The 13953-nt window shown below is 40.7% G+C and overlaps 1 protein-coding gene across 3 annotated transcripts in view; it reads left to right on the top strand.

Annotated features, from left to right (window-relative positions):
• Positions 1-568: 568 nt before the first annotated feature.
• GABRA4 (gamma-aminobutyric acid type A receptor subunit alpha4) overlaps positions 569-13953 on the top strand; it is a 62457-nt gene continuing 49072 nt past the window's right edge. For 2 of the 3 annotated variants that reach the window (XM_061191356.1, XM_061191355.1), the window contains exons 1-2: positions 569-597; positions 1067-1185. In XM_061191356.1, the coding sequence (XP_061047339.1) occupies positions 569-597; positions 1067-1185 (148 nt within the window). Of the gene's footprint in view, positions 666-1066; positions 1186-13953 lie in introns of all 3 variants that reach the window. The other variant, XM_061191354.1, reaches the window with a different exon arrangement.

Below are 13953 nucleotides of genomic sequence, written 5' to 3'. Positions count from 1 at the left end.
AAGCCCTGCCATGTCGCCCTTTCTCCACCTCCAGCCTTGAAAATGGGTACAAACAGGTCCTCAAACAACCTAAAGAGAGAGGAGCTTCACGCGTTCGATCCACATCCCAGCGGGAGGCAGAAGTGGAGCCTAAGCTTTGCTGTGGGAGGGGACACACCTGTGGTGGGGCGTTGCGAGCGCGAGGAGGGGCGGAAGCCCCCGGTTCTGCTGCCTGGGGTTAAAGGTCGGAAAGAACTTGGCTCAGCCCTTCGGTGCCAGCGCCCCAGGGTTAACCCCAGCAGGCTCGGGGTGCGGGCACGAAAGGGTGTGAAGGGTATATACACAGCTCTCCATACACTGGAGAGCTCGGCAAGGAAAGGAGGGGGCGAGGCAAGGCAGGAACCGCCTCCCCGGCCCGCGTGCACACACGCGCCCACCGCGGCTGGGGCTGGCTGAGCGCAGGCGAGTGTGAGCGCGGGCGAGTGTGAGCGCGAGTGTGCGCACAGCCGCGGAGAGCCTCTGCCCTCGCCTCGCACCCTGCTCAGGGCATCTGGAGAGCCTGGAAACCTGAACAGGCTTAAAGTATGGCATGTTGCAAAGATGGTTTCTGCCAAGAAGGTACCCGCGATCGCGACGTCCTTCGGGGCCAGTTTCGCCCTCCTGCACTTCCTGTGCCTGGCGGCTTGGTGAGTTCCCCGAGGTGCTGGGGGCCAGGGGAAGGTGGAGAAGGGGCCAGCTCTGGGTCCCCTCTGGCCGCCAGCCCCCCCTCCCCCTCCAGGGCGAATTAGACCCTCTGGTCTCCGCTGTAAGGTCAGCGGCCCGGAGCCGGGCTTTGCTCTGCCCACGTAGACGCCGAGAGCCGAAGGGGCGCGGGGTGCAAGAAGAGTGTGGATATTGGGGTCCGTGTGCGCGGGGTGCGCCTTTCCTGACCATTTCTCTCTCTCCCCCATCCCTCCGCCCTGCCTCCTTTAGTTTGGGGCAAGAGACTCTTTTCCTAGAAGATAAATCTGTTTCCACCTGTTCGCTGATCAATTCTTAAAATAACCCCCTCCGCCCCTGTTTTGTGTGTGTGTGTGTGCGTTTGCAGTTTAAACGAATCCCCAGGACAGAACCAAAAGGAGGAGAAATTATGCCCGGAAAATTTTACCCGCATCCTGGACAGTTTACTCGATGGTTATGACAACAGGCTGCGTCCTGGATTTGGGGGTATGAACGATTTCAAACGCGCAAGTGTGTCTTGTCTGTCTCTCTCTGCGTCTGCCTGTCTGTCTGTCTGTGGGAATATCATTAGGTATGCGTCGCGTGCAAAAATGAAAAATCTCTCAGTCTCTCCCTCTCTCCCTTTCCCTCTCCCTCTGTCTCTTTTCTCTCTCTCTCCCCTCTTTTCATGAGACCTCTGACCAGAAACCCGCCCCCACCCGTACTTTCCCATCTCCCTGCCCCCTCAGAAGCTTGGCCTCTCCGGAACACTAATTACCTTCCGGGACCTGACTGCCGGGTGGGCGAGGTTGAAGGGGAAGTGTCCAAAATGGGAGCTCGAGGCTCAGCTGCCCTGCTGCGCTGCGCCCCGAGAATGGACGGCCCCCCAACCTGGCCACTGCTCAGAGCAGGTTGCACTTGACACAGCTGATCCGAAGTCCCCTGTCCTCCCACGTGGAATCAGTCCCTCTGCCAAAACCTCGACCCTGTTCTGCCTAGGACATGAATCAGGGGCACAAGCTGCCTGCTCTCCTAGAGAACCCAGTCCTTTCCTATTCTTTTCTACCTTGGGATGAAAGTTTACTTTATTTGGAGAGGTGGCATTTACTACCCTCCTAAGACTTTGGAGTCAGGGGTATTTCTGCTATATTTCTTCCTTCAGTAAATGTGTATAAAGGGTCTAATAGAGGCACATCCATTAACAGCACTGTTGTTCTTTTCCATATTCATAGCCCCTTTGCTTATGTAATGAGAATCTGTGTGGCAAGCCTTGTGCTAGGCACCAGGTTCACAGAAATCTCAAGATATTATTCTTAACCTCAAACACCCTCTCAGTCCAGTTCAGAGAGAGAACATGTGTCTTCACCCAAAGTGTTGGCCCATGGCTTCTGACCACCAAGTTCCTGTTCTTCCCACTTCTCTGAGCTAGTTACCCTCTTGGGAAATGAGTTGAATAAGACATAGGCTCTATCTTAAAGGATATAGATACTTTACTGTTTAACCCTCACAGCAACCCCAAGAGAAAGCTATTACTATTCCTATTTTACAGATGAAGAAATTGAGGCTTGGAAAGATAAGCAACTGGTCCAAGTTCACAGTTAATAAGTGTCGTGGGCAGGATGTGAACCCAGATCAGGTTGTGTATTTAAAAGACAAACCCATGAAGACTGGGATGCTATCAGATACTCTGTGATGAGTATCATAATATTAGAAGCACTGAAGCATTTCATTTAAGCTTCCTATGGAGGGTGTTTAAGAGATAAGATGGGGAGTGTAGAAGGTAAAAGGGAGCAGGATATTCCTGGGAAAGAGGACAGAATTAGACATTATTTCAAAGGTGTTTGGTCCCAGCCTATAAAGAATTGTTGGAAATAAAAGAGAAGTGGATAGATTAGAGCTGGATGAGTCTTTAGAGTCTGTCTAGTCTTGTTCTCCTCATGTAACAAAGGAGAACACTGAAGATTCAAAAGAGAAAGTGATTTATACAGGGAAACATAGCATATTAACGATAGGCTGGAATCCGGTCTTCTGGAATCAGGAGCCACTTTTTTTCTGGATTTTATTGAGAAGGTTACAGGGAGCCATTGAAGGTTTTAATTCAGTTTTTGTATGTTGACAGTGATAAAGATGGATGAGAAGGATGAAAGATTCTCTTGGTCCTTTTCACGTTGCCTCTCCAGGGGTAGGATGCTCAGCACCACATTTGGCTTCATGCAAATCTGAAAAGAGGCTTCCTTACAGAAGTGAATCATTTGTCAATGCACGATCTTTCATAAGTGACTGGGAAATTATCACTTTAGATTAAAAATAATTTTGTAGAGAAGGTTTCAGATGATGTGATGCCATTCAAGGCTATATTATATCAATAAAAGACGATTTATCTGACCATAAAGTTTTTAAGCTTGACATTTCAAGTAAAGAAAAAAATGATGGAAGTATGAAATCACATGTAGTTTAAATATTCATTAGTGAATTGATGTCCCTGAACCTAAATTAAAGTGAAAAGTTATTGAAATCATATGGTTTTATTATTTAATGTTGAAAATTAAAATCATATCTACGCAGTTGGTTATAATGCAAGTTTTAATTCAAAAGAAGAAGGGATCCATTGGAGTTGCATCTTTTTTACCAACTACCCTCTGCCATGATAATATATAGACAATAAAATGAATGAAATCAACCTACGTAAGACATTGCTGGATTTTGGTTAGCTGCAGTATTGCTAAAGTGTTTCAAGGGCAATATTAGTCATCTTATTTGTCTCTGCCAAGTGATCTTCATTGCCCACCTGGAGATCCTTTTATAGCTTTATGGGAAGGGGTTGAATTCACATTACTTTAAGTGTTAGCAGTTGATTAATTGTTAATAACTTACCATGTAGCACAATTTTGGGGGTTGTTGCTCATAAATATTTGTGGTAAGTGTAATTCATTTTTTAGAAGTGGGTCATTCTCTGTAAATACGTAGTATTCCAAATGTGACAGAGGAATAGTAATTCTCACCTGCAGAAAATGTGTAATCTGTTTACAAGATGTTATAAATGAGCATCACTGAAAATAATAAGAAAAATCATTGCTAGCAGAGACTCTTGGATGCCACAGGTATGATCCCTTCTTTGACATTTTATACTTTGTGGAAAGTTTGACATTTTATAAATGAAATGAAAACAATTCAGATTTTGACCAGTGTGCTATAAATACAGATTTACTCCCTGGTTCCTTTAATCCTACTTCTGCTCTCTGTAGAGCATTTACTTTATATCTGTTTATACAACTTAGCAGTGTTCCATATAAAATAAAACTAAAAGCAAAGATCTGAATTGAAATTGGAAGGTTTGTGATTGCTCAGTAGGCCAGGCAAGGGTTGAAATAGATTTGGAAATGAAATTATATATTTTTAACTCAGCAGCACAGATTGCAATGGGGAAGTAAAAGGAACTGAAATGGTTCTTGCTTTTCATCCCTCCAGGATCTCCTTTCCCTTGTCTCCCACATTCTCCATTAGAGAAGGAAAGGGGAAAGGTGAGAAGGGAAGGAAGGAGGCAGAGTGAGAGAAGCTAGATTGGGACATCTGAAAGGGTAGAGTTCTTCCAGCTGTTGACAAATCAGTCTGCTACCATCCAGAAGTAGCTTGCAGCTGCTTAGAAGCAGCACACAGTAAACCATGCCACAAAGGAGCTAGAAAATCATCCCCTTGGCCCGTATCCACTTTCAACACTGTTACACACCATCTTAAAAATGCATAGCTAAGGTACTAACCACCAGGAGATAGCTTAGGAAGCCAGCCCTTACCCACTTCCATTTATTGAAGGATTATACAACCTTTTGTGCATGTCAGTCTTTTGAGGCAAATGATCTGGAATAATAAATGCTTCCAGATACATATAAACAGAGATGATTGCCTTAGATCATCTTCTACAATCTCTCTGAAATGGCAATGGAGCACTAGGGTCAGTTTTGCAAGGTTGTTCACCAACACAGTAGGACTTCAGATGAGTAGGGTTTTCTACAATTTTGAAAACATTTTCACATACAGTGTCTAATAAGATTATCTCAACAAGGCAAAAAGATAAGCAGGGCAGGCATCATCCTTCTGTCAGAGAGGAGGCATGAATTACCCAATAACACTGTAATTGATAAGTAATTGACAAGCAATTGACAAGGCCAGAACTCACTTCTCATTCTTTAAACCCTTAGGCAGCTGGTCTTCTGCTACAACCACTTGTAAGACTTTTTTGCATCCTTCTGTTGAACAAGAGTCAAATTTTCATTAACAGACCTTCTTGTTACTAAGTAGGTCATTAAAATAAGCAAAACTACATTTCCCCCAGAGGAGTGAAATGAGAACTTTTATTTTAAAGCTCTAATAACATTTTTAAATGGAAAAGCAAACACTGGGGGAGTGTATACGCTTAGGTAAATTTGGAAGAATTTTCCCACAGAAATGAAAACATCTTTGCAGTGTTTTCAAATGATCTATATCTCAACCTAAAAATTAAATTGATGTGCCATGTGCTAGCTTTATTAATTGAACATTGACAGAGAATATATCTTTTAAAGTATATAGATGAAATGAACACTTGAAATGCCCAGGGCAACAGAAAAATAAAGCTTCATTCTCTTCTGACTTGTCACGTTCATTCATTCATTCATTCATTTGTTGAACTAATAGATAGTGAGAGACTGTTATGTGCCAAGAACAATGTTAAGTTGTGAAGATATAATTCTGAATCAGATACAGGCTAAGCAGTGTAGAGAGATAAAAATAACAAGGAAACAAATAACAAAGTAAATAAAGACAATGCTGTGGAACAATCCAATAGGATGCTAGAATAAATTGGGTGAGAGATCTATTTCAGATACAGTGGACAAGGAAGTCTTTTAAGCTAAGACCTAAAGGTGACAGACATGGAAAGAGTAAGCAAAAGTCGTTCTCAGGCAGCAAAAAAAGCGAGTGCCAAGATCCTAAGGTAGATAATAAATTAGTGAGATTTAGACAGTGAAGGGTGTCCAGTGTGCCTGGAATCGAAAAGCAAGAGGAAGAATCTCACGGGACTAGCTTGGAGTTGTTAGCAGAGGCCAGATCATACAAAACCTTTGGTAAAGGAGTTCCCTTTTATGAACCTGGACATCATTGGAGATTTTTAGGTGGAGGGAATGACGTGGTATGACTTAGATTGTAACATGATCCCTCTGGCTGCTACATAAGAAAAAGAAAGGCTTAGATATGAAGTTGGAACAATATTAGAAGCAAGGAGACCAATGAAAAAACTTTTTATTCCTTGGTTCTCTCCATTAAGTTAATGGTAGCTTGGAATAAGATGGTAGAGGTAGCAAAGATGAATATAAATGGATAAAAGTGAGATATATTTTGAAGGTATAATTCAGCAAAGAATTGGTGATGGATTCCATATAGGTGGTAAAGGAAAGGGAGAAATCAAAAATGACTCATGGATTTTTTTAAGAAAATTGACAGAGAATAGTGTTATTTAAATTGGAGAGGATTGGAGGAGGAACAGTAATGGGAGGGAGGGTGAAATCAAGACATCCCTGGATATGTTAAGCTTAGCATACATGTGTGGCATCCTAGTGATTGTACTTGTCTGGATATCAGAGGAGAGTTTTGTCTGGGGTCATCAGTATGTAATGCTGTGAGAACAGATGTCTAGAGAGGAGTATAGAAAGAGCAGAGAAAAGAGCCCACAGCCAAGCCTCAAGGAACATTGACAACTGAAATAAGGGAAGAAAACGTAGAATTGTCAAAGGAGAATGAAAAGGAGTAGGCTGTGATATAGGTGGGCACTAGGAGAGTGTGAGTTACAGTAAAGAGAATGGAATATCTTAGGAAGGAGGGATGAGACACCTCTCAAGTTCTTCTAAGATGTTAAGTAAGATAAGAACTGGCCACACGGAGATATTTCATTTTATTCACTTTCATCAAAAATTCATTGAGGGGCTTCCCTGGTGGCGCAGTGGTTAAGAGTCCGCCTGCCAAGGCAGCGGATACAGGTTCCAGCCCTGGTCTGGGAAGATCCCACATGCCGCAGACCACCTAAGCCCATGTGCCACAACTACTGAGCCTGCGCTCTAGAGCCTGCGAGCCACAACTACTGAGCCCACGTGCTGCAACTACTGATGCCCGCGTGCCTAGAGCCCGTGCTCCACAACAAGAGAAGCCACCGCAATGAGAAGCCTGCACGCCGCAATTAAGAGTAGCCCAGCTCGATGCAACTAGAGAAAGCCCGTGCACAGCAACGAAGACCCAATGCAGCCAAAAATAAATTAAAAAATAAATTTGTAATAATAATTTAAAAATTCATTGATCATATAATATACGCCAGGCGCTGTTCTAGGATGGCACTGGGGATACACTGGTGAACAAAGGAGACACTGTTTTCTGCCCTCCTGAGCTGATACTCTAGTGAAAGAGACAGAAAAGGAGCAACAGAAATAAGCCAAATATAGAGTATGTCAGATGTTGATAACTCCTATCGAGTAATACAAAACAGGAGAGGAGGTTGCAATTTTAACTAGAGTAGTTAGGAGGGAGAGACTTGAATGAAGTGATATTTGTTTTTTTTTAATTAATTAATTTATTTATTTATTTTTGGCTGCTTTGGGTTTTCGTTGGGGCGTGCAGGCTTTCTCTAGTTGCAGCGAGCGGGGGCTACTCTTCGTTGTGGTGCGTGGGCTTCTCATTGCAGTGGCTTCTCTTGTTGTGGAGCACAGGCTCTAGGTGCGTGGGCTTCAGTAGTTGTGGCACGTGGGCTTAGTGGTTGTGGCTTGTGGGTTCTAGAGTGCAGGCTCAGCAGTTGTGGCGCACAGGCTTAGTTGCTCCGCGACATGTGGGATCTTCCTGGACCAGGGCTCGAACCTGTGTCCCCTTCATTGGCAGGTGGATTCTTAACCAGGGAAGTCCCTGAAGTGATATTTGAACTATGATTCATAAGAGCATAAGCTGTATTTGGGTGGGGTCTTCTGGTTAGAAGTAACTCTACGTGCAGACATGGTAAGCATGGAATTGTCACTGCAGTGAAGGTAACAGGGCTGAGGAGTAAGAAAGGGTCAGTGTGATATAAGGATGAGGTAGTATAAAGCTTTGCAGGCTGGTGAGAACTTTGCTTTTACTCTGAATCATGTCAGAAGTAAATGGAGGGATTCCATTAGGGGCGAGACCTGAACTGGTTAATTTTCAAAGGCTCACCTTGGTTGCTGGATTGGGAACAGTGAGTCCGGGTCAAGGGCAACTGCAGAAAGGTTTTTAGAAGCAACCAGGCAAGAGATGATGGACATTTTGACCAAGTTGGTGGCAGAGAAGTTTGTAAAATTGTAAGAAATGGTTGGCTTCTGGCTATTTTTCAAAGTTCTAGTCTACTGGTGACAGCTAGAATATGGGATGTGAGAAAAAGGGAGGTGTCGGGTGTCACTCCAGAGTTTGGGACTTGAACATCTAGAAAAATGGAGCTGCCAAGACTGTGGCAGAAGCAGCTTAGGGATGTGGCTGAACAATTTGTATGTGAATATGTTACGTTTGAGATGCTCATTAGATGTAAAGTGAAGATAGGCTTGGAATTCAGGGATACTGGGTATGTCAATAACGTATGGTATTTAAAGCCATAAAACTGAAGAGATCACCAAGGAATTAATGGTGATAGGGAAAAGGTACAAATACTGAGCTCCAAAGTCCCCAGTGTTAAGAAGTGGGGAAAGAGGTGGAGGAATCTCTGTCCCAGGAAGACTGAAAAGTAGTGACCTTTGAGGTAGGAGGAAAACCTCAAAGAGAATGTACATACCAGATGTTAAGTAAAGAAAGAAAACAGTATTTCAGTGTGGAGCAGGATTGGTCGATTATGTCTAATGCTCCTGGCAGACAAAGAAAGATAAGAACATAAAATGGACCACTAGATTTAGCAATATCTACATTTTCAGTGAGTTTGACAAGGGCAGCTTTGGTGGCATGATGAAGGTGAAAGTCTGATTGCGTGGGTTCCAGAAAGAATGGGAGGAGTTTCTTTCTGGGCATTTGTACAGAGGAGCAGAGAAATGGGCTGGTAAATGGAAGGAGAAAGTAGCATCAAGAGAGCTTTTTTAAAAATGAGAGAAATAAGATTTTTTTAAAAGTTTGTGGGAAAAGTGCTGTAGATAGGGAAAAACTGGTGATATTGACAAAAGGAATTTTAGTGGGTCCTGAGCGCGAAAACTAGATTATAATAGATGATGGAGTGAATAGAAAGGGGAGAATTCCAGGCAGTAGGCATAGGTTTTTTTTTTCCCCCAGAAGTTTAAATACGAAAGAGAAGAGAAAGAGGGAAGGTTGCCTTTTTTAAAGCTGTTTGTGTACCACTGGAAATAGACAAGTAGAGAATAATATTAGAGTGGAGGGAAGGGATAACTGAAAGAAAGATGCCTGTGTGACTGACAAGAAGAGACTGTAGAATCCAGAACACAAATTTACTTTCTTATGCTCTTAGTTTAAGAAAAAAGATGTACTGGTGCTAATATATATTTACAGGTTCTTTAGGGCAAGAATATGCAAAATGCATTTGTTGTTTCCTAAAATAAGCACTAAAAATCTAGATATAGGTTATCAATAACTTAGTGGACATTTAGATGATATTTCACTGGGATGTTAGCTTTCTTTTAGATGAAAAAATACATCAACTTGCATTTCGTATATCATTAAACAAATAGCTGCTTTATTGTCTAGGCCTTTTTTATGTATTTATTTTAAAAAAGCTTCCGCTGCACAGAACTGGATTCTGGATTAATAATCCGTGGTTCATGACACACTCCCATGATTGGTCCCCATATCTGTGGACCTTCTTTTTATCTATCCATCTATTCATTCATTTACTATAATAAAATAAAACCTACTTAAATAATTAAACCTTGACAACTTACTCTGCTATATGGTCTCCCTCATCCTATTTGCCTGTCTTCCCCACTCAAAGTAACCACCATTCTGAGTCCTTTTTAAATTATTGCATAGCATGGGACTTCCCTGGCGGTCCAGTGGTTAAGACTTCGCCGTCCAATGCAGGGGGTGCGGGTTCGATCCCTGGTTGGGGAGCTAAGATCCCACATGCCTCGTGGCCAAAAAACCAAAACATAAAACAGAAGCAATATTGTAACAAATTCAATGAAGACTTTAAAAATGGTCCACATCAAAAAAAAATCTTAAAAAAAAATAAATTATTGCATAGCTTTATTTGAATATCATTTTAGCTCAACTTGACTCTTTAATAAATTGAAATTTTAAAAATTTAATTGTTTTGAACATGCTATTTACAATCTTTTGATGCTTTTTTCACTTAATTGTGTATTCCTAAGACTCATTCTTATTGCTGTGTATTGCTATAGATCATTCATTTTGACTGCTGTGTGATACACTCATCGCACAGGAACCAGCTGATTCATCTGCTCTGTTGGCAATAGGCATTTTGCTTGTTTCCAGGATTGTGTTGCTGTGAATATTCTGGCCCAAATTTCTTGCTGTAAATGTGCAAGAGTTTCTTTTGCATATATATCCAAGAATGGATTTTTCTGGATCTTAGTGTAAGTGGGAGTTCAACTTGATGAGATAATGCCAAACTGTTTTCTATGGTAGTTTTACAAATTCAAACTCCCATTTACAGTGAATATGAGATTCAGGATCCACAAACCCTTCAACACTTTGGAAAAGAATATATATATGTGTATATATATACATATATATATATATATACATATATATGTGTATATATATGTACATATATGTATATATATATATACTTGAAATGGTATTTTAATGTGAAATGATTTGTATTTTTCTGATTTCTAATGTGGTTGAACATCTTTTCAAATCTTTATTGCCTACAAGAATTTTCCTTCTGTGAATTGCATTTTCATCTTTTGCTCACATTTTATTGCTGTTTTTAGTACTTTATTTATTCATTTATTTGATGCCTTTAATATTTAAAAAGTAGAGCTGGATTGATAGGATCATACCATAAAGGAAGCACTAATCTTTAAGGTCATCTAAATAAAGCTCTATAGTTATTTGCTTTCTCAACAATATCAGTAGACATCTGTTCCCTGTTTAATATGCAGGAACGCTAGTTTTTCTATATTTTGTAAGTGACAAAGAGAATTAGAGCCTTATTTAAATATTTCACTAAGATTCCTTGCTGTTGTTGTACCTCTTAAGTACTTTAGGTCTCTTGATTTGGGAAGACACATTAATAGTGTTTTGTAAGATGTAGCTGGATGCATGGATTTAGGGGGCCGAAAACCCAGAAATCTTTCCTCAAGTGCGTGGCTGGGGAGGCAATGTGGAGAACAGGGAATGAGTCGTTTCAGCATCTGCAGAACTGCTTAAGTCTCTTTCCTGGGTGTGATAGCAAATTGGATCCTATTACTGGAGAAGAAATTAAAAAGTGATATTTTTGTCCAGGTCTCTACAGCTGAAGTAAACAGTGGGAAATTTTCTGAAATGTTAATTGCCTTCCCACTTTCCAAGCAAGTTAGATTCATTAATAAGGTGGGAGTATTCCTCTGAATTTGATCCTGGTGGTGTTGGCTCCTTCTTTCAAAGACTGTTGAAGATCACTTTGCCTTAGGAACTGTCCACTATATTTGGGGGATTAAAAACTATTTCCCTATTAGCAAAGTAGTAAGATTTTAAAATAAAAGATGTCTTTTATGTTACACAAATGCATAGAAAATTATGAGAAGTCCTTCCAAGCTGAAAATTATCTGGTTTCTATGTAATTATGCTCTTAGGAGGGTTGATTTGAACATCCTAAACAGCAGTGTTAGAGGAAGCGTCTCTAAGAATTATTCTTAATTGCATAGCGACCGTGATTCATTGAAAACTGATTTATTGGAAACCTATTACATGTAAGGCCTGGGATTTGTTCAGGGAGAGGATATAAATATAAATAAAACACGAATTCTACTTTAATCAGGAAATATTTTTAGCTTAACTGATGTAACAAATGAATCCCAGTACTTTTTCCTTTGGGGAGATTTTAAAATCACTGCTGGAATGATATTAGGAACACAATCAAATACATAGTTTTCACTACCTAGTATGTGTAAAGCACTATGCTCATTTGGGATTTCCAAGAGGATTAAGATTGGTCTTTGCTGTTAAGGAGAGAAAGACTCAAGCAGGCTACAATAAGAATAAGAGCAATGCATAGGAAGAGCTGCAGGAACGTAGTTCAGAAACTACTCATGAAACAAAATGGGAGAGGTAGGTATGGCATGTTATGTACTAGATAGAAAATTATATGTAAGTAATTAATGGTTGATTTATTATTTAATGATATAATTAGCATAGTAAATCTAGAACATACTTTGTAGATCAATCCAGGGGGTTATAATTCTGGCTCTGGAATATAATATTTAACCTCTGTGAGCTCAGTTTCCATGTCCATAAAATTCTCATGAAATATCATCCCTGGAGGGTGTTGTGAGGATTGAATGAAATAGCATATAGGAAGAGCCTAGTATCCTGCTTGGCACATAGTAGGCCTTAAATAAATAGTAATAGTATCTCTGCTTATTGTTCTTTGGGAAAAACCCCATTTCTTGAGAGCAGTTCCACACATACATGCCCCTTGATCTGTCCACTCTCCATCCCGACTGCCACATCCTTAGTCCAGGACACCGTCATCTCTCACCTGGCCTAGTACAGCAACCTCTTAGAAAAGCCTTCTTTTACTCTTGCCTTCCTGTAATTCGCTGTCCGTACAACTGCCAGAGTGTTTCAGATCATATATTTAGATCATATATTTTCCTTACATCAAACCTTTGATGGTCTCCCAATGATTACGGGATACAAATCAAACTTCTTACCACAGCCTATATACAGAGGCAGAGCTGGACTGCGTATCAGAGGGAGAACACTTGGGGAAAGAACACAGGACAGGTGATTAACCTCTGTGTTCATTTGCTTCAGCTTCCGTAACAAAGCACCACAGACTGGGTGGCTTAAATAACAGCAAATTTATTTTTTCACAATTCTGGAGGCTAGAAGTCCAAGATCAAGATGTCAGCAGGGTTGGTTTCTTCTAAGCTCTCTCTTCTTGGCTTGTAGATGGCCATCTTCCCTCTGTGTCTTCACATGGTTTTTCTTCTTTATGTTTCTATGTCCTAATCTCCTCTTCTTATAAGGGCACCAGTCTTATTACATTAGGGCCCATTCTAGTGACCTCATTTTAAGTTTATTCCCCTTGTAAGGACCCTATCTCAAAATATAATCTCATTCTGATGTACTAGGTGCTACTTCAACATATGAGTTTAGGAGGAACATAATTCAGCCCATAACAACCTCTCTCATGAAGATTTATACAAGTTTAAAACAGTGACAATAACATATATTATAAATATGTTGCTTAAAACATACCACTTTCAGAATATGGCCAGAGAAGTAGGTGCTCTGTCCGAGCCTTTCCCCTTGAAGTTCTCCTCACCTGAAATGCATTCTCTCAGCTCTTCCAATGGCTCGTGATTATCATCCAGATCTCAGTTTAAAAGTCACTGCTTTGAAGAGTGGCTAAATAATCTAGAGTGGCTCTCCCAGACTCTCACTCTGTTACTGGCCTCTTTTGTTTCTCTTATGAATGACAGCATTCTTCCATTTAATTCATTTCCTTATTATTTATATTTTCACACCCCCAGTAGCATGTTAACTCCCTGAGGCAGGGAACTTGTCTGGTTTACCATTGTATCACCAGGGCCTAGCATGGAACCTGGCATACAGCAGGTGGTCACTCAATAAATGTTGACTGAATGGGTATCCGAATGAAATTTCTCTACCAGTTATACATTTTTAGGATCTCATTCAATCTCAAAGACCTTTGTGATCTTATAAAACAAATACTGAATAATGTCACGAATACCAAGCAGTTTTCAAGAATCATTGAAAAAGTAGTATGTTATGTAAGAATTTGAAAAGATTCATTATTATCATGGAATCATTGTAACCTTAAGAATTAGCATAAACCCACACACCTTAAAATAAATGTATAAGGAAAAATATGATTGGCCTAAATCCTCCCTCTCCTACCCTTCCCCCACTTCAATAGAACACCTATGGTATTAATATTTTACAGGACATGGTTTGGTAAATAAATACTGTTCTAGAAAACAGATAAATGCTTTCTGTGAACTGAAGTGAACAGCATCACCTAGGAACTTGTTAGAAATGCGAATTGTCAGGCCCCACCTTAGACCTAATCTAACAGCAAGTCTGGGGTGGAGTCCAGCAATCTGTACTTTAACAAACCTA

Source organism: Eubalaena glacialis, chromosome 5 (genome assembly GCF_028564815.1).
Source record: "Eubalaena glacialis isolate mEubGla1 chromosome 5, mEubGla1.1.hap2.+ XY, whole genome shotgun sequence".
Taxonomy (NCBI): Eukaryota; Metazoa; Chordata; class Mammalia; order Artiodactyla; family Balaenidae; genus Eubalaena; species Eubalaena glacialis.
Note: the sequence above shows the minus strand (reverse complement) of the source record. Positions and strands in the feature narration are given on the sequence as shown.